The 25,976-nt window shown below is 45.5% G+C and overlaps 1 protein-coding gene across 1 annotated transcript in view; it reads right to left on the reverse strand.

Annotated features, from left to right (window-relative positions):
- Positions 1-25,976, reverse strand: part of LOC138301648 (SRSF protein kinase 2-like) — a 728,951-nt gene that overhangs the window by 134,406 nt on the left and 568,569 nt on the right. The window contains exon 6 of the mRNA XM_069242163.1: positions 21,447-21,612. Coding sequence (XP_069098264.1) covers positions 21,447-21,612 — 166 coding nt within the window. The remainder of the gene's footprint in view (positions 1-21,446; positions 21,613-25,976) is intronic.

Consider the following 25,976-nt stretch of genomic DNA (forward strand, 5'->3'; position numbering starts at 1 on the left):
TCTTACTAATATGGACAGGATCTGCACTCCTGTTAGAAGAGTTCCATACTTATCTTAATATTAATGACTTTAACATACAACTGACATGTTAATCGAGTAAAAATTCAATTTGTTTTTTGGATATACAGCTGATAGCTAAGGATAACATAATCCAAATAAGAAATCATCACAAACCAACAGCATGTATTGCATTATTACATGCAGATAGCTTTCATCCTAGGTCACAGATACTATTTGAGGAAATGACTAGAATAAAAAGAAATTGCAGTGAAACAGATGTTTGCGAAATGGAATTAAATAAATTAGAACATAGATTTTTACAAAGGGGCTATAATAAGAAAATGTCAGTGGTCAGGCAGAGAATTAATAACGTATCAAGAGATACACTTTTACGTAAATCAAGTGATCAAAGAGGTCAAACATTATTTAATTCTGTTTACTTTTGTGCACCTTTTAGTCAAAACAGCAGCTGTATTTACAAAATAATATGTAAACACTGGAATGTTCTATGTACAGATAAGACTCTCTCGCGTATCATCGCCCATAGACCAAAAATTATACATAGAAGGGGTAACACAATAAGAAATATTGTTTGTAGTAGTTACTTACCTGTGGTCAGGGACAACATATCAACATGGCTATCTACGAAACCTAGTGGTTTCTACAAATGTGGTTGTTGTAATATGTGCAATGTAGCATTACATAAGACACTTAGCTTCAGCTTCAAAGATAGCAATACCTACAAGATTCATACTTTTATTAATTGTAATACAAAATACGTGACATATATTTTGTTATGGGAATGTGGTGAAATATATGTTGGCAGTACAATACGTCCTCTTAAAGAGAGACTACAGGAACACATGCGATCACTCAGGAATAATGATCCATTATCTCCTGTAGTACCTCATGTTAGTGAAAACCACAGTAAGGCAGAGATTCTATAAATCAAATTTATGGGCATAGCACGAACAAATAGCAATCCCAGAGGTGGGAATCGGACACTAGAATTAAGAAAAGATGTTGCCAAATTGATGATTAGATTGAAAGCAGTTGAACTAGGTATGAACATGGATAATGAACTGTATCGCTTTTTGTAAAACAGTTTTTTTTTATATAAAATATGTATGGAGGTCAATGTATCTTACAATAAGTCATACCTTACTAAAAGATCTGTTACTGTGAGCAGAGACATATGCTCAATGAAACTAATATTTCATGCTACAATGTATATAGAATTTGATTAAAGATTTGGTGCTTAATATACTTGTGTTATATATGGTTATTATGGCCTTTTTCTTTGACTATTAATTACATACTGTGGTGACATATTTGATATAATGAGAACACACATACTACTGGGTGCATGTGGTTACACAAACAATTAACCATTCAAATTATTGGATTTTAACATACTAATAATTCACACTTCACTAATGACAACACATACTGTGTTCTGACTAGTGTACATTCATTACCTATAGACATGTCGGCATACAGAACATCTGTACTTTATAATCTGGTCATATTTATGAGTGTTTTGTATAAGGTAATCGTTCACTTTTTTCATATAACTTTGATGATATGATAATGATAAAATAGGGTTATCCCAGTATACCATATATTTAGTGAACACCTATGGTATTGGTTTGAAATATATATATGGCTAGTTTGATATGTTACAAGATGGTGAACATGAAAGTATTTGCACTGACGATATCCTCATCCCATACTAACTATGAGTAATGAGAGGGAATAGCATATTGGAATAACGTAACTATAGATGTTTTTCTATGCTCATATTACCAATATATTATGCCTACTTTGTCCTTATAACAATTTTTGCCTTTATGGCAATTTGTTAACAAACACACCTCAGCGCTAATATTGACGAAACAAGTATATACGTATACAACGACGTCAAGTAATTAAGGATACATGCGGATTGGACAGATAAGGATTTAAAGTTCACGGAGCGGGTTAAACAAATTTCTTTGCTCTATACTCGCAACAACGCTGTTGCTAGGAACTGTTTCCCGGCAGAAAGTGTACTCTCTGTTATTGTATACAGGTAAGGAGTTCATGTTAGCATGTAGCGTGTGATACCGCTGCTCAGTATGGCACACTGAAATACTGTTTAGTAGTAAACCGTCATGTCATAAAAAGTGTGGTTTTAAATGGTTATGTTAAATAATACCTATCAAATTGAGTATTGTGTGGTTCGCGATTTGTTAGGACACACATACTTATGCAGTGCTTATTCTACTACTGAGTGCACATGATATGAGAGGCTGATATTAGAAATATACAGAATTAGATAAAGACTGTGTTGTCTATAGTACTATACAGATTTTTAGCGTTTTAACATGTATATGATAAATATGTTTGTTCTTCCTCAGTGGCTGTGCTCTTTGATTTACATTGAAGATTTTGATATGGTTAACTTAAGCTAACAATATGGATTGCTTGTGGTGACGGTTCTTGTATTTTGCAACAAATAGATTATGGGAGAGGGTGATGTCGAATCCTACTTTTTGGCTGCTCCTATATTTCATGTTCATACTTTTTGATAATTTGATTAAATTGGGAGGGCTTGCACATAAGATAATTAATGTAGAGATTAAATAATTAAATTATATCTCATACTTGTCTACTTAATGGCTATTAACATAATGTTTGTGATTCACACATATGGATTAACACAATATTAAATACTAATTCACGTGCATGCTCTATGCATATATTAATCATATACTATCTGGTATAAGTTTTCACTTTTTGAAAATGTGGGTATCAAAATTGACCTTCATTAAATTATCAGTATTATTTGTTATCAGCCCTGAAGAAGTTCTATGGTAGGACGAAACACGTGTTGGCTATTTTTTCTAAACGTTTGGACAGCTTTTCCTAAATTTTGGATTGAAAATCCCAACATTTTACCAATACGGGCGGAAGACTGATGTCACAATATCAAATCATACAAATTTGGGATTGAAAACGATTATACATTTCATAATAGTTTCTTTCCTTTTTGAGAGTATACTGTTGGATGGACATTTAAACTATAATTCTAATGATTAGTGTATTAGAATATTAGTCGGAATGAATAATTTGAACTATTGATTAATTATCTTGAAAAGATTTTTGGTATTTCGTTTTATTATGGTCAAATAAATACTTATGTGATGTACATTTTGTTTACAAGAAGTGAAACTGGGGTCGGATCCCGCTTAGAACTCGGCAGTAGTTGCCGTCAAAGAGGTCAGTAGGATAATGATACAGATGGACCCCAAGGTTTTGGACTGCCTGTGGACAACAGTGAAGGTGGGCATCACCAAGGCCAACCTGCCTGGCGATTACCCTGAGCATAGTGGGCAGACCGCACAGTTGACTCGAAGCCCGGCGGTGGAGGCAAAGTACTCCAGGATACGTCGGATTGGGATGAGGTCCATTGTGATGTCTCAGATATATAAAAGTAAATTGTTTGCTTAGAGGGTCACCACGTGGAAACCAACTGCCAGTGGTATGCCCCAGTCGTCCCCACTTGCACCTAGTTGTAGAGCCAAGGGCTCCACAGCGAGCGCAAATAACAGGGGCGAAGTGAGCATCCCTGCTTTGTGCCCTGGCCAATAGGAACTAGTGCTAAGATAAGGCAGCCCATGCGAACATGGGCAGTTGGGTTTGTATATAGGAGTTCGATGTATGTCAAAAGCTTGGGTCCGACTCCTACGCGGTGCAGAACCTCGAATAGATATGGCCAGGTCAGGATGCTGAAGGCCTTTTCCAGATCTAGGATAAAGCAGGCAGAATGAGGGAAGCTGTCCCGGACTTGGTCCTGTATATGGAATAGGCGGCAAATGTTGTGGGAGGTATTACGCCCAGGTACAAATCCATTCTCGTCTGATTGGACCCGGGGGGGGATTTGGGAGTACCTGTCTGCTAGGCTTTTGTCAAGAATTTTATATTCAAAATCTAGGACAGCTATAGGCCTTTACGAGGCCAAATTGGTGGGGTGTCTATTTGGTTCTGGGATGGAAACCATCAGGGATTCTAGTGTGTGGGGGAGCTCCCCGGTATGCTGTGCCTCCTCGTATAACTTCACAAGGCGAGGCACAAGTAAAGACGAGCAGGAGCTGTAGTATTCTATTGGTATGCCGTCTAGACCCATTGTCTTGTTCCAGGCAAGGTCCTGAATCGCCAGCATGACATCCGTTGCTGTAATGGCCTCGTCGAGGGTGAGTCTGGTAGGGACCTGAATAGTCTGGAGGCAGACGTGTGTGAGAAAGGCCTCTGGTAGTATGGCTGGGGGTGGTAGGTGGTTTATATAGGGCAGAGTAATAGTCCACAAAAGCCTGCAGGATGTCTGTTTGAGTGTGTATTATAACACCACTGGGGTTCCCTATCTCAGTGATCGGGGCACTGCAGATTCCTGCTAAGCTAGCCAAGCTATGAGTCTGCCAGTTTTGTCACCCTCCCTGTGTACTCTAGAGGCATAGGCCTTGAAGTGTTGGTCTTCTATGAGCGTTGCATAGGTAGTCTTTACCTCCGTGAGTCGGGGATCGAGGTCTGGATGTGTTCCACCTCTTTACTAAGGTTGGCTATTTTGCGCTGTTTCTATGTCTTTTGTGGGAAGCTGGCTCTCCAAATGAGATACATTGTGCACAGAGTCCAGGTGTTCCCCAGAGGATTAACAGAGGCTAAAATAAATAATACTAATGCTCTCTTTTGTGGTAGTGTGGTTGAGCAGTTAGGCTTATCAGAGGGTAGTGCAAAGCATTTGTTGTACACACACAGGCAATAAATCAAGCACATATTCAATGACTAGCTCCAGACCAATTGTTTTATATAGCAAAAATATATTTTGTTACTTTATTTCTAGAACCACAAGATTCAGTTTGCAGGTAAGTTCATATGTATGTAAGTATCAAACATAGGTATGAACACCAATTTGGCAAGTTAAACGGTTTTCAATTTGGCAAGTTAAACAGTTTTAAGGAAAATTGAAAATATCTGTTTTAAAAGTCGACAGTGCAATTTTCAAAGACAGTTCTGGGGGAAGAAAAGTTAGTACAGTTTTTGAGGTAAGTACCAGACTTACAGTTTCAGCCTCTGAGGGTTAGGATGCCCACAGGTCAGGGTTCAAGTTAAATACCTAAATACCCACAACCAGCAACACGGGGAGGCCAGGTGCAGAGGTCAAAGTTGCTGTTGGATTTAAAATGGTATCCTATGGAGATTGGGCCCACTCTGAATCAGATCTGCTAGCACGTAAGTACCTACGTCTTTGGAAGGCAGACCTGCGGGGTTTAGTAGAGCACCGGGAGGGCACAGGTCAGCACCAACCACACACCCTCAGTGGCACAGGAGCGGACAGGTGCAGGGTGCAAACTTAGCATTGGGCTCCCAATGCTTTTTAATAGGGGGACCCCGGGAGTCACAAAGATGCTGCAGGCTAGGTCCAGGGGGTCAGTTCTGGAAAACTACAGGCTGGTCAAGGAGGGGGGGCCATCTGCTGAATGTTGTTGGACCAGTGGTCTGATTCCCCAAGGCCAGGGAATTGCTGGTGCAGGGGTTCCTTTAGGAGTAGGGAATCTTTGTCCGGTTCTCTTGCGGTCAGGGGGGTCCTCTGGATTTAGACTGCAGGCATCGTCATGGTGGACAGAAGGGGTCAACCTAGGATGGACAATAGGTCAGATTCACCTGGGGAGCAGCTCACGTTTGTTGGACCATCTGGACACGGGCCGTGGGCATCGGATGCAGAGTGGGCACGACTTGCGGATCTGGGGCGGTTCTGGAGTCCTTTGCTGGGGTTTCTTTCTGGACAGGGCCGCTGTCCATGGGAGATCTTAGTCCTCTCTGGTGCAGGCAGTCCTCTTGAGACTTTTAAGAGCTCGCTGGACCTGCAGGACAATCAAACGTGGGAGTGAAATAGACTAAATTTGCGGGACTTGCCACATTATATGGCACACCCAAACTGAAAGTATATTTTTTCTTCAGTGTTCTGCTGGAGGTATCCAAGAGCGTGCTCTGGGTCGTCGTTGAGTTGCCCATGTCTCCCATATGATTGGTTGACTGAGGCCTCCGGGGTGGGGATGGTGGGATCTCCGGTGTCTTCCCTCACATTTTACCTGGCACTTCGCTTCAGCATCCAGGCCATATTAGAGTGGTAATTTCAAGATGGCATCATCCAGGAGTTACAGGCCACAACTCTGTACCTTGCAGACATCCTGCCAGGGCCTTTACCACCAAAACTTCAAAAAGGATCCCCTTCCTTTGTTGGCTCCTTTGTTCAGTGGGCCTGGGCTGCTGCCAGCCCTGGTACAGTGTTAAACATATTTAACAGATGCAGATTTCCATTCTCCTCAGGAGCTGAGGAAAGCACTGCTAGTTTCTCCTTTGTGTGGGGAAGCCTTTGTTCCCTCTTCTGGGGGGAAATGTAATTAATTTGGCCCAGAAGGGCGAGAAAAGGCCTGGTTTCTGATCCTGAGCTGAGCGACAGAAATATGACCATTCTGGATGACCCATTAAACGTGCATGAATGGTCTTGGGGCCTGTGAATATGAACTTGGCACATCTTGTCCACCCCAGTTTCATACCTTACGAGACCTTGTAGGCCAAAGGGAAGTGAAAATGCACTGTAAGGCAGATAATAAAATGTCACTGCAGACAAAACAGTAAGTCAGACTGACTTTACCTATAAGTGCCCGCTAATATTATAAGGTCTATCTCAGGTCAATATCTAACCCTTCAGAGTCCCATTTGAGAAAGGCTACCTGTGCAGTTACTAGGCTGAACGTGTGAGAATACGTTGTGTGCATATGTTCATGTGTAACCAGACAAATCCCCCTTACTCTAGGTACATTGCAGCGGTCTTATCGTAAAAGGTAGACATTAGATGGTAAACATGCGCAGTCCTTTTGCCATGTGATTAACATGGGTGAGACACATCTAGTGAAACTCACCCACAGTAAAAAGTCCAAAACTGGGTGATCCAAAAAGAAATCTGAGGTATGAAATGGGCGGAACCACTTTTGCAACACAAAGTGATGGTGTTTTGAATGCAGGTGCTGAGATCTGCCAGAGGTGTCAAGCTTGACTGAAAGGTAAGTGGGGTGCACGTCTTGATACTTTGAAAATGATGCAGCTGGCTTTTATGATGGTGTTGGCTGGAAAAGGGAGACAATGAAGTTCTTTCAGAATGGTAGTGATGTGATCATATTTCGTCAGGCCCTGGATGAGATGCGCTGAGGCATGTAGGATGCCCCGATAGGGGGTGCAAGTGGGATCTGGAGGCCATGGATAGGGCATTAACACCATCCAGATACAAGGGCTTGAACAGCAGTTCCGAAGTCTCTGGAAGAAACGGCATGTCTTTCTTTAGAAGAGAGAGCTGGGAATTGCAATGGATGTGTTAAACTGAATATGATGTACAGGTTCTGAATGCACTTATGCCTCACAAATGGCTATTCAATCATGATTTAGTATGAAACAAATCTGTATGTTACATGCACTAATGTTTTGTAAAAAATATTTAATTTTTGGGTGTCAGTGTAGGAGGCTGGCCTGGTCTGTAGTGGGTACCTTGGGTATTTACACCTTACACCAGGTCCAGTTATCCCTTCTTAGTGAATGTAGTAGTGTTCTAGCAGCTTAGGCTGATAATGGTAGCTATAGCAGAGCAGCTTAGACTGAACTAGGAGACCTGCAAAGCTCATGCAATACCACTTACAGTTACACAGTACTTATACACAAGTAAAGACAATACTCAGTGTTACCAAAAATAAAGGTATTTATTTGGGTGACACAGTACCAAAAATATCTTAGCGACAATACTCCTTCTGGAGGTAAGTATTATACACAATATATACACTAGACACCAAAATTAGACAAGTAAATAGTCATAGAACAGTGCAAACAGTAGGAAATCCTATAGAATGCAATGGGAGAAAATAGGTCTGGTGGCAACACAAACCATATACTAAACAAGCATTTGCAAATGCAACTGGTCTCGCGTTTGCCTGAGCTAGAACAATTAGCACTGTAAACTCCTAACCGGACTTTTCTTGCTACATAAATTCAAATGAAAATAAAACAGTTTTACATAACTAACTGGACTTTTCTTGCCATATAAACTAAAAAGCAAAAGTTTCACATAAGCGAGCTGACAGCCACCATCGGTGCAAAGCAGACACACAAAGGGAAATAAAAGTTCACTTGTAGTGAAACCTATCGGCAAAAGTGCAATTATCAATGTAACCGGCAGAAGTGCAATTATCTTCGTAACCGGCAAAAGTGCAATTAACTATGAAACAGGGTCGATGTCATGCAAAGCGCTCAACTTCTGCCCAACGAGATCGCGCTGCAAAAAAAGAGAAAAAGTAGTCCAGAAACCGGACGGAAAACATGGAGGCTCGTATATTTTGAGTACTTGGTTGATGCGCTGGAGGAGGGCTAAACACCGGAAAAGGCATGACTCATGCATGCCTTTCACTAATGAAAGCGAGCAAATTTTAATAGGCAAGCTCACGAACCAATAAAAGAAACTGACGTGACATGGGTGTGGTTCCGTAATCCCCATTTAACACTCTGCGGGTTCCGTTGGCCCCCTAACTGATTGGCACCTTCAAAGTTCCCCCACCAATCAGTACTCTCCAATTTCAGGGGCTCCAACTGGTCACGCCTGCGGGAGGCATGTGTCATGGGCCCCAAACTGGTTTGCTGTGCTGACATGCCCGCAACCTGATACCACACCGTACTCGACATAGACAACACACTGAATAAAAAGAACTGAGTTGATAGTGTTCTTGTTGTTTGAAAGCCATGTTTGCGGTTCCCTTTGATTTGGTCTTCCTGTGCTAGTTAAGTGTGAAGCTGTGCTGTGAAATTAGTTTAAAAAAAGCCGCAGGCACAGGAACGCATTTTCAGTCTGTGCATCACAGAGGAAAGTCCATTATTCAGCAAAAGCCTGTTGTGTCTTGAAAAGTGGATGTTTCTCTTGGCGTTTTATAAGCGCGGATTTGCGGATTGTTCTGCAACCCTACTGTACTACGTATCTCCTGTTCAGCATAGTGAGGGATTTTCTAGGAGAGCATCCTCAGGTGGGGAGGTTGTTTGACTTAAATGAGAGATGACAGCGCCCTTGAGCCAGCGGCTTCGGGAAAGACGTGTGTGGAACTATAAAAAGATAATTCAATTGTATTTTTCTTTCACAGACATGTTTTACTAAGTGCTGCACAGGCACATGCAACCACACTATGTGAACTGAAATGCAAAACAATTCTGCATGTCAAAAAACAATACTTGCATGCTTCTCAGTTAGGTAGGGGATGGTACCTCGAGATGCGTATTTTAATTAACGATTGTGTACATCATACAGAAAACACGTGGGATGGGCGACGCAAACAAATGAAATTTCTGGATGAAATAATGTATTTGTTGTCATTTTTTGTTATATAGAGCTGATGAGATAGGTCAGTGGGTGTAGTGCCTACCGCCATGTTTTTATGTGTGGTCTGGAGCTCACAAGTTCGATCTCCAGTGTGGTCTGTCTTGACGCGAGCTGTCAGTTTATGTCCTTATGCTGCCTGCAGTTCTGATGCATTTCACTCATGCGCACTGACATGAAGGTATTGCTTGCCCTTACTGCTACAAGGTTAGAATATTAAATGACCCTGTACTCAAATATTTGGGCGTCATTTTATGCCTCTGCTCTGATTTTCTGGAGAAATTTGGAAATACCAGTACTTTCAGGAGGCGCTGACAAACGCAAGTGCTTCATTGAATAGAGCACCGGGTAGGCTTATTTTTGCCTCCTTCCATGAATAGTACCATCAATGCTTTAAATAGGCAGGTCGGAGTACCTGCACTTCTTTCATTTGAAAGGAAGAGGGCCTGCACTTCTCACTACTATTCTCATACATTTATTAGGCGAGTACCATCACTTTTCAGGAGCAAGAAGCTACTGTAAACATTGAGTACGTCTACTTCTATATTTCCATTTAAAGCACTGGGTACAGTGAATACGATTGATTTGGTGTCTAGCACTGTGAGTCGAAACTATTGCCGGAGTTTGTTTTCTTACAACAAATTCTGTTACCCCATCGACTTGGCTCACCAACTCTGCAGCGTGTCATCTCAATGATCTGTGAACCCGGCGCTCCACACTAGGCCTGGCTGTTGTGATGCAATGCTTCATCGATGTTCGATGGCTGTGCTCAGGGCATTGATTATTTTGTCTGACATTATAATCCATCACAGTACCAGTGAGAGAGCAATATTGTGCCGTTGGGCATTCTGTCAGTCCTGGAGAAACATCAGACTCGATTAAATTGGATTGTAACATAGAGATCGTTTTTTTTCACCACTCATTCTGATGAAAAGGCCAAACAGCGTGCAAACTTAAAAATCCTGCGCACCTAAAAAAATTACATTTGCGGTGCCGCTGATGTCAACTACATGTGGGGATACTATCAGGCTTTATCCTGATGTTGCGGGTCACTTACTCAAATGTCATGACCATGTAGCTGATTGCTGTAGATGTTCTACTGTTACTGATGCAAACAGTTATACTCTGAGTTTTAGTGTTAACTGCCGTGATATTGTCTATTGCTATTTTAGAAGCATATAAATAGCACACTCTCTGCTACCGCAATGGCCCTGTAGCACTAGCTTGCAAACCTTCGAGATCCATCAGATGTGAAAAAGTTTGTAAAGGTAGGCATCAAATGGCTACACCAGACCTAAGTGGAACTCTGTGGGGCAGATTTACTAACATTTTTTGTTGTGCGCGGCCAGAACGCAAAATATTATTTGTCATTTATAAAGCCGTGCAGATTAGATTTGCGTGTCTTTTTGTGGGACTTTTGCAAAAAAAGGTAAAGTAAACGTGTGTTACTTTATGTTAGGGGGGCATTTCATGGCTGGAGCATGGGCATTCCTTTGCATTTACCTATGGATTTCAGCAAAGTCCCAGATTTACAACAGCTGTAAACCTGGGAATGCACCAGAAATCTATGCCTCCTTGAAGCAGGTGTATGGAAGAGAAATATTTCTCCTTGTTGCTTCCTCATTCTGTGTGTCCTGCATTCTGCAGCATGCATAAAAAGAGGAACTGACTTTAAGGATTGTTTTTGTGCAGGAAGAACGAGTTACTTACCTTCGGTAACGACTTTTCTGGTGGATACATTAGCTACCTGTGGATTCCTCACCTCATGAATACTCCCATGGCGCCAGCATTTGACGGAAATCTTCTTACTAGTCTCTGCACGTCGACGAGGACGTCACTCTAGCCCACGCGACGCCGTCTGACGTCATACAGGCAATAAGAAGTCCTCGCCGACGTGCCGATGACAGTACCAACATTTTTTACGTGCATGAGAATAATAATAATAACCCAATGCAATGAAAGAGCAAAGCAACATCTCTTAATATTGTAAATCACACAACATTGCAATAAAATAGCTGTAGATTTAATATAACCTTTTTTTTTTTTTTTTTTTTTTTTTTTAAACAAATAAATATATTTATACATACGAATCATGTATATACCCAATATATATATAGATTTATATATACATATACACATATATACAAATATCATACATGCAAAATGTATTGCAACTTTGAAGACCAAAAGGAGCACCCTCAAGGATTGCTTGGAGAGACCAAAAAGGCAACGGGGAGGCGGGTGGGACCGTGAGGAATCCACAGGTAGCTAATGTATCCACCAGAAAAGTCGTTACCGAAGGTAAGTAACTCGTTCTTCTGATGGATACAACTACCTGTGGATTCCTCACCTCATGAATAGAGTCCCAAAGCAGTACCACGCCCGGCGGTGGGTGCCTAAATGGTCAAACCAAGAAATCCTGCAGCACTGACCGTGCAAAATGACCGTCCCTTCTGACCTCAGAGTCCAAACAGTAATGTTTCACAAAAGTGTGAAGGGACGACCAAGTTGCGGCCTTGCAGATGTCAACCACAGGAACACCCCTGGCCAAGGCCGAAGAGGCCGACTTAGCTCTGGTGGAGTGAGCTCTAATGCCCTCAGGCGGATCCTTCTTTGCCAAAGAGTAACAGATTTTAATGCAAAGAACAACCCACCTGGAGAGTGTTCTCTTGTGGACTGCCTTTCCTCTCCTCTTGCCCACGTATCCGACAAACAGCTGATCCTCCAGCCTGATATCCTTCATTCTGTCGATATAGAAGCTCAACGCCCTTTTTGGGTCCAGGCGATGTAGTCTTTCTTCCTCCTTTGAAGGATGAGGCGGAGGATAAAACGTGGACAAAGTGATTGTCTGAGCCAAATGGAAGGGTGAAACAACCTTCGGAAGGAAAGCAGCCTTGGTCCTCAACACCACCTTATCCCCATAAAACGTTATATAAGGGGGTTTAACCGATAAGGCCTGCAACTCACTCACTCTCCTTGCAGATGTTATAGCTACCAGGAATACTGTTTTAATAACCAAATACCTTAAGGGGCAAGAATGCATAGGCTCAAAAGGGGACCCCATAAGGAAAGTCAGGACCAAGGACAAATCCCATTGAGGCATAACGAATGGTTTTGGAGGATATTGATTCAGAAGACCTTTCAAGAATCTGAGAACAATAGGGGATTTAAATAACGATGGTTGGTCTGGAAGACAAATGAAGGCTGACAAGGCCGACAAATAACCCTTAATGGTAGCTACTGCACAACCTTTCTGCGCTAGAGACAGTGCAAAAGACAAAACATGTGACAGACGAGCATGTAAGGGATCAATCTGTCTCTCTCCACACCACATAACAAATTTAGACCACCTATTAGCGTAGATAGATTTAGTGGAGTGTCGCCTGGCCGCTAAGATAACATCCACTACATCAGGCGGGAGAGAGAAGGAACTCAGGTTGCCCCGTTCAATCTCCAAGCATGTAGGTGCAGACTCTGGAGGTTGGGGTGTAAAACCTGCCCCTGCGACTGCGAGAGGAGGTCTGCCCTGAGAGGGAGACGGAGCGGAGGGCACAGTGAGAGTTGGAGAAGGTCGGAGTACCATACCCTCCTTGGCCAATCCGGAGCTATTAAGATGACTTGGGCCCGGTCTTGGCGAATTTTCCTCAACACTCGAGGAATCAAGGGTATGGGGGGAAACGCGTAAAGCAACTGGTCGCACCAGGTTATCTGAAACGCGTCCCCCAACGCTCCCTGCATCGGATACTGGAGGCTGCAGAATAACGGGCAATGCGCGTTCTCCCGAGTGGCAAACAGATCTATCCGAGGAAACCCCCACATCTGGAAGATTAAACAGACTTGATCTGGATGGAGACGCCACTCGTGGTCTGCCGAGAATTGGCGACTGAGACTGTCCGCACGTACATTCAAGACCCCGGCCAGATGATTTGCCACCAAGCAAATCTGATGGTCCTTTGCCCAGGACCATAGCCGAAGAGCTTCTCTGCAGAGAAGGTACGACCCTACTCCTCCCTGTTTGTTTATGTACCACATCGTGGTAGTATTGTCCGTCAGGACCTGTACCGACTGACCACGAAGGGATGGGAGGAAGGCCTTGAGAGCCAAACGTACAGCCCGTAACTCCAACAGATTGATATGAAACACCTGTTCCTCTGGAGACCAAAGCCCTTTGATCTCCAGATCCCCCAGATGAGCTCCCCATCCTAGGGTGGAGGCATCCGTTATTACCGTGGCCACTGGTGGCGACTGCGCGAACGGCTTCCCCTGTGAAAGATTGTTGCCCGCAATCCACCACTTCAATTCCACAGCAGCATCTCTGGAGATCTTGACAGTACCTTCTAAATCTCCCTTGTGTTGAGACCACTGCCTTCGGAGGCACCACTGAAGAGCCCTCATGTGCCAGCGAGCATGCGTGACCAACAGAATGCAGGAGGCGAACAAACCGAGCAGACGAAGGACCTTGAGGACTGGAACTACCGCTCCATTTCGAAACATTGGAACCAATTCCTGAATATCTTGAATCCGCTGAGGCGGAGGAAAGGCTCGACTCAATGTTGTATCCAGTACTGCCCCTATGAACAGGAGGCGCTGAGAGGGCTCCAGGTGAGATTTGGGCACGTTCACCGAAAAGCCCAGGTCGAACAACAACTGGGTTGTTGACTGCAGATGATGCGACACAAGCTCCGGGGACTTGGCTTTGATCAACCAGTCGTCCAAGTAAGGGAATACTGCTATCCCCTTCCTTCTGAGCTCCGCCGCAACCACTGACATCACCTTTGTGAAGACTCGAGGTGCTGAAGTAAGACCAAACGGGAGGACCGCAAACTGATAGTGCTGCGACCCTACCACAAACCGGAGATACTTCCTGTGCGACTTGAGTATCGGGATATGAAAGTAAGCATCCTGCAAGTCGACAGACACCATCCAATCTTCCTTGTTCAACGCCAAAAGCACCTGTGCTAGGGTCAGCATCTTGAACTTTTCCTGTTTGAGGAACCAATTCAAGATCCTCAGATCCAGGATTGGTCTCAACTGACCATCCTTTTTGGGAATCAGGAAGTATCTTGAGTAACAACCTCGACCCTTTTCCTGCTCTGGGACCAACTCTACCGCGCCCTTTGAAAGGAGGACTTGAACCTCCTGTTCTAGCAACAGGAGGTGTTCTTCTGAACAATAAGATGGGCGGGGCGGGATGAGGGGCGGGAACTCCCGAAAGGGAAGGGCGTAGCCTTTTCCCACAATGCCGAGAACCCAAGTGTCCGTTGTGATAGACCTCCACTTGTGGAGAAAACGCTGTAATCTTCCCCATACAGGAGAGGAGTGAGTGGGAAACGGTGGAAGCCTAAGGCTGCTTCCCCTGCTGCACCCCTCCAGAGGACGAGGAAGAGGCAGAGTGCTGTTGAGAGGCTCCTCTGGTACGGACCCCACCCCTCCCCCTCCCTCTAAATGACCTATAGGGGAGGGAAGAGGCGGGTTGCTGGAACCTCCCCCGAAAGGAAGAGGAATAAGAGCCACGCCCAAATCCCCGAAACCTCCTGAAAATTCTAGAAGAGGCAGAGGAAGAAGGAGCTTGCAGTCCTAACGATTTGGCTGTGGCTCTGCTCTCCTTAAATCGTTCCAAGGCCGAATCTGCCTTGGCTCCAAACAGTCTGTTGGACTGCGCATCCAGTTTCTTGGAGTCTCTGTCTCCAGGCACCGTCGGGAAGGAACCAGGCGCTGACTTTGAGGAACAGGAGGCTTGCACCACCAAGCTCTCCGGCGTAGGGTGTCTAGAGAGAAAGCCAGGGTCAGATGGTGCAGCTCGATACCTCCTGGCCACAGCCCTATGAACGGCCGAGGAAGACACCGGCTTCTTCCACACCTCCAACACCGGATCCAGCAAAGCCTCATTAAATGGCAAGAGAGGCTCAGCTGCAGCAGAGGCCGGATGCAATACCTCTGTCAGCAAATTCTGCTTTGCCTCTGCCACCGGCAAAGGCAGGTCCAAAAAGCTCGCTGCCTTCCTCACCACAGCATGAAAGGAAGCAGCCTCCTCCGTATATTCCCCTGGAGATGAAAGGTCCCACTCAGGGGAAGTGTCCAGCCCACTGGCTGTATCCAGACCATGCAGTCCGTCTCCAGAGTCCTCAATCTCTCCCTCCTCTAGGACTCGCTGGTACTCTTGCTCTTCTAAAAGACGGAGAGCACGCCTCCTCGAATGAAGTCTCTCCTCGATACGCGGAGTCGACATGGCCTCCGCCGACGTCGAAGAACGGCGCCGATCTCCAGAAGCATCTGACGCCGCGTCCGGCGCCACAGGCAGCTTCGGCGCCGAGGCAGGAGCCGGAGGACGAGGTCTTGGAGCCGATGGACCAACCGGAGTCACAGGGCAAAATCCTGACTTCGACGGAGGGGCAACCTCCGGGGCCGAAACATCCGAAGCCACCGGAGCGGCCACCGACGCCGGCACCGGCGCCGAGCCCACATTCCCAAAAGGGAGAAAGGGCATAAAGGGTGCCGGCCGAAGAGGCGCAGGATCACCCAACGAAAAGGCCAAGGGCCCCGAAGGACCAGCCGGAGCAGCTCCTGGAGCCATCTGCTGAAAGATGGTATACATCGCATTAAGAAACGCGGTACTATCGGCTCCAGGAGTGGGAAAAGCCGGATACTGGGGTGCCTGGATCGAAGGCGACCCCGACGCCGGCCTCGACGTCTGCGACGCCGGAGAAAACACAAGAGGCTGCACCACCTCAATCACTGACGCCTGACCAGGTGAAGTCGGTGACGCCGGAGAGGGCAACGGCGTCGATGGATGCGGCGTGACCGTGGGGCTGACCTCCCAAGTCCTCCGACGCCGAGCCGAAGGTGACCTCGAATGAGACTCCTTGCTGGAGTGACGTCGTGAGTCTCTACGGCGCCGGGAGTCTCGATGACGCCGGTGAGACCTTGGCGAAGAAGACTTCTTATGATGTTTCTCCTTCTTCTTTGACTTTGCCATGAATAACTTGGCCTCGCGCTCTTTGAGGGCCTTCGGATTCATGTGTTGACATGAATCGCAAGTCGAGACGTCGTGGTCGGAGCTCAAACACCATAGACAGTCGGAGTGAGGATCTGTAACTGACATCTTGCCCCCACACTCTCGACAGGGCTTGAAACCCGACTTCCTCTGAGACATTGTTACCGCAGAGAAGACTACGCAGCAGACAATACACTGTAACCACGAAGGTAACAGTAACTCCCTCGAAGATAACCGTTTCGAATGCACGGAAAAAAGGGAACTGTCATCGGCACGTCGGCGAGGACTTCTTATTGCCTGTATGACGTCAGACGGCGTCGCGTGGGCTAGAGTGACGTCCTCGTCGACGTGCAGAGACTAGTAAGAAGATTTCCGTCAAATGCTGGCGCCATGGGAGTATTCATGAGGTGAGGAATCCACAGGTAGTTGTATCCATCAGAAAGTATTCCTTCCTGCACTAAAACAATTCTGCTTGCAACACTGTCACACTTGCACCATGGTGCAAGGCTGCCTGGGTTGGTGCTAGGCTTCACACAGTGCACCAGCTCAGGAAGACAGTAGAAATGTGTCATATCTCAGTAGAGATGGCGCTTTTCTACTTTCACACAAGGAAGCGCAGCATCTTTGCTTACTGCTCTGCGTTGCACAAAATGTAAGTAAATATGCCCACAAATGTACACAAGGTGACTGCAGAAAACACCCAAGATGAACATTACTTCTGTGTGCTGGCTTGTGGTACTTCTTCCAAATTGTAATTGTAGTTAGTACTTTGTGAACATAGGATTAGGTACTTCTTTTGAACCTCCATTGTGCGTAGAATGAATTTCCATTATGCCTAGGATGCAGTGTTTAATTTATTAAAATATAAGTGACATGGCCGTAAGTCTTCCACTGCAACTGGTACTACCCACAGTTTCAGACAGAGCTGCTAAATGCTACTGCCGACATCAATTATGACTCATCACACATAAGTGTGAAATTTAGACAGTTCCTGGTCACTCACAGCGTTAGGCTGGGTGGGCACTTGAAAGTGCTAGCTCTGTAGATGTCTTTCAATATATTGAATTGTTAAACAATCTGACACACATTGCTCAAAAATAGCCAGCATTCACCACTCTGTTATGTACTCTCGTAAGTGCCACTATTGAATAATAAGCGTTGGTGCCAAGCACCAGCAAATATTGGGGCAAATTGAGCACTGCTAGGACAGCCACCTTGTTTTTTTGTCGACAAGTGCCCTTTTTAAAGCTGTGAGGCCTTGATGAGAGAATGAGCTGTATTCTGGGCATTGTTTCTTGGGTTTGCAACAACTAAATAAAGTGGTTTAACATAGCTGGTTGCAATGAATATTAACTGAAGATCAGAGAAATTGAAATATTGTGGCCTGCCAGAAGGGGGCGGGTTGTTTGGCCCAAGCCATATTGTCTATGATATATACGCTATGGTCTTGTGCCTCTGAGTCTGCAAATATGTAGCTTGGGATGGACTTGTGCAAATGGGTTTATCAAATACCTGCAATAGCGGACCTCTTTTACTGTGAAGTTTTGCTCTGTCATCCATGACTTGCTCTTTTTCTTGTGGTCACATAGTATGCTTCGCTGGCTGCAATGTTGCACAAATATCATATTGGGTTGTATTTAACATCTGTAGTGTCAATATCAAGGGCATCTCTACCCTATCCCAACCTAAGCAGCTTTGCAGGCAGTTGCCTACATATTAAGCAGTTTTATCCAGAATTTCTTGTTAATTATGAAGTGGACTCGTGCATAATAGATGTATTCAGGCGTTACAACTCCTACTTCAGGTTTATCTTTTGGCATCATTGACACTGCCCTTTCAGCTTCTGATCTGAGGTGTCATGAACAGGGCCAGACTGGGAACCCAAAGCAGCTTTGGCACTTTTGCCAGACCAGCCCCCGGAACAGGAGGTCTTGTGGGGGGTGCAAGTGCGAATCACTGCTGTTTTTGTTACTCGGGGCGATAGTGCAGCACAGCTGCAAAACAAGCCCCCACTAACAAATCCAGCACCCACCATTGTAAAACCGTCCCCATCCCTCCAGCCTCCTGAGGAAATGCCCGATGCCCACTACGGTCAGTCTGGCCCTGGTCATGAAGGTAGCAGCAGGGGCAAAAAGTAAACAGAGATCTAACAGCCAATCTGCAGCAAATAACAGACTGTGACAGGGTACAGGATTGGACAATAGTTCAAACCTGCGATGCCATCAGGAGTGAAAAAATGCACGATGTCACTTCTACTGCTCCTGACATTTTGGTGAGTCAACATCCTGGAATGGATCATAACTCAAAGTTCCAACCCTTCGTCCATCTAACCACTCATTGTGGGCCACCTCTCACACAGTACATCGTTGCTGTGGCAACAGTGGCCCTGTAAATGGAGCACCGCAGGGGGGCTCCTCTGCAGTGGAACCAGCGTGCCTGCACCCACACAGTGGGCATCTGCTCGCCGCAGACACATGCAGCTGAACCACATACTAAGGAAGTTCCTCGGTCCTCTCTGGCTAATGCTCCTGCCTGCAGTGAGCTGCAAACCCCAAGACAAATGACGCGGGGTTAGCGCGCAATAACATATTTACAAAGGGCTGCTCATTGGCTGTATGAATATACTGCGCAGGAAGACAACCGTTATTTGTTCTGGGTGTTTTCTCCATTAAGGCATAGTTAGCTTTTTGCCCTGCAGTAAATGCAGATTGCATATCAGTCAGGCGCCCAAGGCACGTTTAGGAAGGTGGTTAGGGATAACGAATGAGGTAAAGAGCATCTTTCAGCAGGGACTAAATATCCGATAGTCCGGCGAGTGCACCCACCTCATTGGGTAAGCCTCGAACTGTTTAACCTTGCTACCAGGAGGGTCAATGCTAAAAATTAGTACTTAGTGCTCAGTTTGGGTCAATAATAAGGTTCGCCCAGACATCAGATGTATAAAACTCCAATTGGCAAAACTGTAGCCCCGTGAACCCCGACTGCCCTGGGTTCGCTCCCCTGCACCAATTCCCATTAGACCTGCAACGGAATTGCAATGTTAGTGGCAATTGTGGGAGAGAAAGCCTGCCCTGCTATTGTTCCTCTCTTCCAGAACCACCTGACAGCAAGCTTCAATCGCTGCATTGTCAGTCACCAGTGAAAGAAACAGCAGCAGCAGCACATCATGTTGAGTATGCCTGCAGCAGCGGGGTCGTTTCTATGTGTCATGATGCACTGCAGATTCCCTAGTACTTAGATGCGCAATTTATCAAACAAAATGATGTGACAACAGATTATGGGGTGTTCCGGTAATAGTAGTGGGTTACAATAGACAGAGAAACGACTGAGCACTGTGGTGTTTTCCCTGCTTCTCCAGAGGTGACCGTGATATGTATTGTTTTTGCCGTTGTTGGCCTAGTCGAAGAGCTGCCACCCCTCACAAATTTAGGAGATGACACAGTGTATACAGCATATGCTGCACTATGCTGATTTATCTGGTGTGGGAGCACTGCACTCCTTCATGCATACATGACAACATGTTCTTTGGCAAAGTGTCCTTCGCGTGCAGAGTATAGTATAGTAGAGTGCAGTATAGTGAGTCTGATAAATCTGGCTGGATCAGATATACCGCCTGTGCGCCCTGTAACTCACAAGTCAAGTACACTATAACTGGCATCAGCCAGGGAGAGCAGCTGTTAAATACTGCTGTAGAGCTGTCCAGGTGAGACCGGAGGGTGAGCATCTGGAAGCAATAAGGCATCGAGGGATGAGAGCACTGATATAATTGGTGCTCAGGGAAGCCAATAAACACAACGGATTGTGTACATAATCTGGATGATAAATGATGTGTGCAGGTGTTTAGGGGGCTGGGGAGGACCCCTTGCGTTCAGCGGGCAAGGATTCTCAAAATGAATAAACAGACAACTTGGATCATTCATTAAACCCTAAATCTCCAAATCTTGGGCATCCTCATTAGGGAAAGCAGGTCATCAAAGCTCACAAGCGGAGAAAGAGGGCTTCCATGAGGATTGACTGTTGAAGCATTTTTTCAAGTCCAGTACATCATTAAATAAGAATAGTGTGACTGCAGCCTTGGCCGCAATGAAAACAAAAGTGGGAATTGTTAAAGTCCTTATGGTTGAAAAAGCAAAACATCGTAAATATCAACAGCATCAATATACTTCTCATAGACTAGTGCTCACACGCTACCAGAAGCACTCTGACATCTGTCACAGCCTAGCAGCCATGCACTATCAACAGGACTCACACTACTCAGACAAGGGCTGTCTGACTCTAATGAATGTGTTCTCACACCCCTCACACACAAGTAGACTCACACTGACAACAGCCTGACTGACCCCATTCACAGACTAGCAGTATCAGATAACCAGCAGCACTTTCACATGCCTCGAAGGCTAGCAGTCTCATCCTTCACAAACTAGCATCTCCCACTACCAACGGCACTCTCAAACCCCTTATAGACTAGCAATCATACGTTGCTGAAAGCAATCCCACAACCTTGCTCTAAAGTAAATACGTCTGGCTGATATTTGTCTCTTCATTGATTAGTGATTGCTGTATAGTGTATAGGTGAGTAGAAAATGAGTCAATGGGTGGCTGAATAGATACTTGAGTGGAAAAATGAGTGACAGTGTATATTCCGGGCCTGTTAGCTTTGTCAATGCTTGTTTCTATCCTTAAGCTCTTAACAAACCTGATGGCTGGTGGTTAATTTGTTCTGCTGGGAATTTCTGTCTGGTGCAGCCTGCTGAATAGTGTTGCTGGGGGGCATGTGACAGCCAATTACATGGCCTGACTGAGTATTGTTGGATGTGTGTAATATGTCTTGCCAAATATATTTTGTTTTATGCAGTGCCTATTGTTACTGCGGTTATATGCCAGATAAAAGTTGATCACAGGGCATATCTAAGCAATGTTTTATGAAGGTGGTATGTTCCGGCTACTTGTTCAATTGGAACTATATAAAAGAATGCACCAAAATGTATGGCAATAAAAGACATGTACCTGCAGATTGTGGTGGGGAGGCGTCTTCAGTTTCCTGCCACTTAATAGCTTGTGCGGTCAGCCTCCAACAATATTCATTATCTACACACAGTAGAATATTCTCAGGTTTTATGTCTGTGTGTATAATTCCACACTCTGTATGTAGGAAAGTGAGAGCCTGCAGTACCTAAAAACAGAAAGGAAAATTGTTGTCTATTGTTACTTGATAAATCATCTAATTAGAAATCTGCTATGCAGGAATAATGGGGAAGGGATGGACATCTCAATGTACAACATGAAGCAACCACATTCTACCAAATAAATCTTCAAATAATGAAAGTCAGTGTAAAAAAATCATAAAACACCTTAGCAAGGCAATCATAATCAGACGTAAAGGATCAACATATGTACGATGAATGATGGACCATTTTTTAATCTATCACAATCTATTACCCCAAGGCAGTGCTTAATTTGTAAATAAAAAGGTGCCGGTACCCAAAACTCTCCTCTGAACCACGTGGCTGCTGCAATTAAGGGTGCGAGCACAGAATGCTGAAGTAACGTAATCCTGAAGCCATCTCGGGCCTCTTTAATCCATTTAAAGCCACTCCCTGCCCCTTCAGCTCATTCTTGCAGCTTTGTGCTTTCTCCCTTTGTGACGCTGTTTCGTTTTTCTTTCCCCTGTCTTTCCCATATGTGTCTTTCACTTAAGGCAGAAAAATAAGTGCCGGCCCTCAAAAATGAGTGCCAGTGCCCGCACCAGAAATAACAAGCACCAGTTAAGCACTGCCCCAAGGTTTACACTGGACTAGCGTATTGGTTAATACTTAGCCACCCTTCCAACCGGCCTCTGCTGGGTGTGTAAGTACTGAATATACCACAAAGGAAGAACAAACCAGTGAGCTGTGGGGTAAATATATTGTTTTGTTAATTCAAAATTGTTAGTTTCTATCCTCACATGGGAGTTTTGGGTTGTGAGCAGAAATTATTGCATAATAACTTTCAGCGTTGGTAGTGCAGGTGTTGGTCGGGAACGTGTGTGTCACCATCTGAGTGCATTTGAGTGTGCATTTGAATGGTGGGTTAAATACTACCACTTCCATACCATATCTATCTTTAACAAAAAGGTTCTGTTTAGTAAAGTTATTTTCCAGCTGCAGTAGAAAAGAACCAATATTGGCAGCGGACATCTCTCAGGTCCCCAAAATGGACTGTGCATGAACTAAAGGTGGGTAGTAAGGTGGGATAATAAGTGCACAGTTCAACTCTCACCACTAGACCAACTTGTTACTGAATGGTTTTCACACGCCCAAGCATAAACTTCACGTTGAGTGGGAAGATCGCATGTGACTCATACAGCAATATCAATGGGACTCTCCTTTAGTTACCACTTCTGTTCAAGATACACCTACTAGACTTTGATTCTGATACAACAGCGAAGGGTTCTTTGGTATCCAGCACTAAACCCAGATTGTAGGTCAGAACCAGAGGCTCAAATTATGCACTTCTCCTTAACTTTGTTGCTCAGCAGCCCAACATCGCAGATATAACTTAAAGACAAAAAGACTACATGTCTCACGAGTCTTCAAACTTTAAACCAATCAACAGCAATTACGTTGCACCTGGCTCATAAAAATTTCCACCAAGGAAAAGCACTTTTTCTTTCTTCATTGCTCAGCAACCAGATAAGAGCTTTTCCTCTGTTGATTGTTGTCACTGCTACTAATTAGTATAGCTAATATGGGTTTTGGTACTTTCTCTATATATTATTTTGCCCTCTGGTAGGTGGATTAGCTTGTGCTGGCTGTGGTCTCCCTGGGGCATCAAGAGCGTTCTTGACTCCTCGTACTCAAGCTCACTGGTTTCATATGTGCAGCGTTGGTAATCAGCTCTTCCCCGGGCGCAGCAACCACGCACCATGCTCAGCTGTCTTCGCCCGCTAGCAGGAAAGCACATCTGCACGGCAACTGACAGATGCAGTAGCCCGCAGAGCACGGTGAAGGCTCAGTGGCCCTAGGGGGCTCTACACTACTTTTCACATCAGGGATGCACCTAACTGGTCTCCACTTTCAGAAAGAAGGGAAACGCATCGAGTTCAGATGTGCAAAGTGCTATATTTCTCATCGGATTGTTCAATTCAGCTTATTTCCGGAGACAGCGGCTTAGGGACAGTGGAGCTTCCGTTTTTTAATTGCCTTGCCCACAGAATACGATGGGCATGAAGCGATAAAACCACTGACACCTGTAGCACCTACAATAAGGGTACCCTGGACAAAAAATAAGGAGCGGGACAGGGACAAATTAAGCAATAATAGAAAAAACCCACCTCCTAGATCGGTTTAAAAAAACCTGGAAAAAAATAAAGCAACTTTGAGCATACCATAAATTAGCATTTGAGGTTTTTTTAAACCGATCTAGGAGGTGGTTTTTTTTCTGTTATTACCTGCAGCACCTATACCACTGCCAAACAAGCCTTGGTAACTACTACTGCGCCCTGACCCTACTGCAGGTGGAGACCTTAAGCACCTAACACCTACTATTTTGGCAAATGTAAATACTTCTTTGCCATCTGAACTTCCATAGCAGGAGTCCACAGTGGGATGATGGTGGAGGTATTGGAGGAGCAGCAAGTGGGTCTGATGAATGCTATTAATGCATCTTCCCCGAGGGTAAAGCTGTCTGCCTTAGAGCCCAAATAGTCAGTGTCATGTTGGCTGCAAAACACAGCATTCCACTGTCCCGCCGGGGAAGAGTGTAGGCCGTATCGGCCCAAGAACACTAACGGTGACCACAAGCACTTGTATCGACTCTCCCACCTGAGAGCCTTCAACAAGCCTTCCTGAAAAGGTGCTTAGATGCCCTGGAAAATTCCATGGATGACCACCATCCTACAGATACTGCCCGAAGATACGATTTATTCCCCACAAGGGGATGATCCAGATGCCAGGGAAGAATCCAACAACCACAATGAGTAATGTGGCAATAAATCAGGTGCCAGCATGCCATGGCTGTTGGAGGGTGAAAAGGTGATTAATGACACCCTGCTTGGGGCCATAGAGCCTCTGGGAATGCTAGTGTGCTTCACAGTTGAGTCCCAGAAGCAAAATTTAGCCTACTATGTGGTAATTGCAATAGTAAACCAATGGATAAAGAGTTCTGACGAAGTCTGAAGGCTGAATGGCCAAGACCATACTTAGCAGTAAAGGTGGCGTGGACCCCTGAGAGATGGTGTAGGAAAGTGCCGCTGTTGGCATGGGTACCCCCACACCTTTTGCCTAGTGTTGATGACAACTTTGAAAGTGTGCTGGGATCCTGCTAACCAGGTCCCAGCACCAGTGCTCTTTCCCTAAAACTGTACCTTTGTTACCACAATTAGCATAGCCCTGACACACAGTTAAGTCCCTTGTAAAGGGTATCCATGGTAAAAGGAGTCCTGTGGCCAGGGAAGGTCCCTAAAGGCTGCAGCATGTATTATGCCACCCTGGGGGACCCCTCACTCAGCACATGCACACTGCCTTGCAGCTTGTGTGTGCTGGTGAGGAGAAAAAGACAAAGTTGACACTTTTGGCAGCAAGTCCGGTGGGAAAACTAGGGAAAACAGGGAGGCGTGACCACCCCAGCCAGGACCACCCCTAAGGTGTCCAAAGCTGAGGTGACCCCCTCCCTGCAGAATCCTCCATCTTGGTTTGGAGGGCAGGGATCAATAGGGATAGGAATGTGCCCCACTCCCCGAAGGGAGTGGGCACAAGGAGGGTGTAGCCACCCTCAGGGAGAGTAGCCATTGGTTACTGCCCTCTGACACCTAACATGCCCCTAAATCTAGTATTTAAGGGCCTCCCTGAACCCAGTTCACCAGAATCCTGGTGACATACAAGAAAAAGAAGGACTGCTAAGTTGATACCCCCAGCAGAGAAGAAGGAAGACGACAACTGCTCTGGCCCCAGCCCTACCGGCCTGTCTCCTGCTTCAAAGAACCTGCAAAAAGAACCAGCGACACGTCCAGTGGGTCTAGCGATCTCTGCCAACTCCAGAGTAGTGCCCTGCACCCAAAAGGACCAAGAACTCCAGAAGACAGAGGCTCTGTCTGAAGAAACCTACAACTAAGGACTCCCACCTCACTTCAGACGGGTGAGTCTTGACCCCTGTGCACCCGATGCCAACTGCCCCTGTCCAGGTGGTCCACGCAGCAAGAAAGGGTCCCCAGGCAATTATGAGCAAGTGCCCACCCTGGGTTGTCCTCTCCACCCCTCCACCACGACACCTGCAGAGGGAATTCTGAGGACCCCCCTAACAGTGAAGCTCTGGACGAAGATATCCAACAACTAAGAACACACTGCACCCGCAGCCCCCAGGCCTTGGAGAAACCGACCCCGGTGCCTCATCGTTCACCAGGTGGCCCTTCTCCCTGTCCGACTGGTGGTGTGCCCGAGACACCCCCCTGGACTTCACCTGCAGCCTCTGAGTGACTCCCAGGGGTCTCCTCATAGACCAGCATTGGAAACCCGATGTCCTATTTGCACCCTGCACCCGGCCGCCCCTGTACCACTGAGG

Source organism: Pleurodeles waltl, chromosome 6 (genome assembly GCF_031143425.1).
Source record: "Pleurodeles waltl isolate 20211129_DDA chromosome 6, aPleWal1.hap1.20221129, whole genome shotgun sequence".
In the NCBI taxonomy this organism is placed as follows: domain Eukaryota; kingdom Metazoa; phylum Chordata; class Amphibia; order Caudata; family Salamandridae; genus Pleurodeles; species Pleurodeles waltl.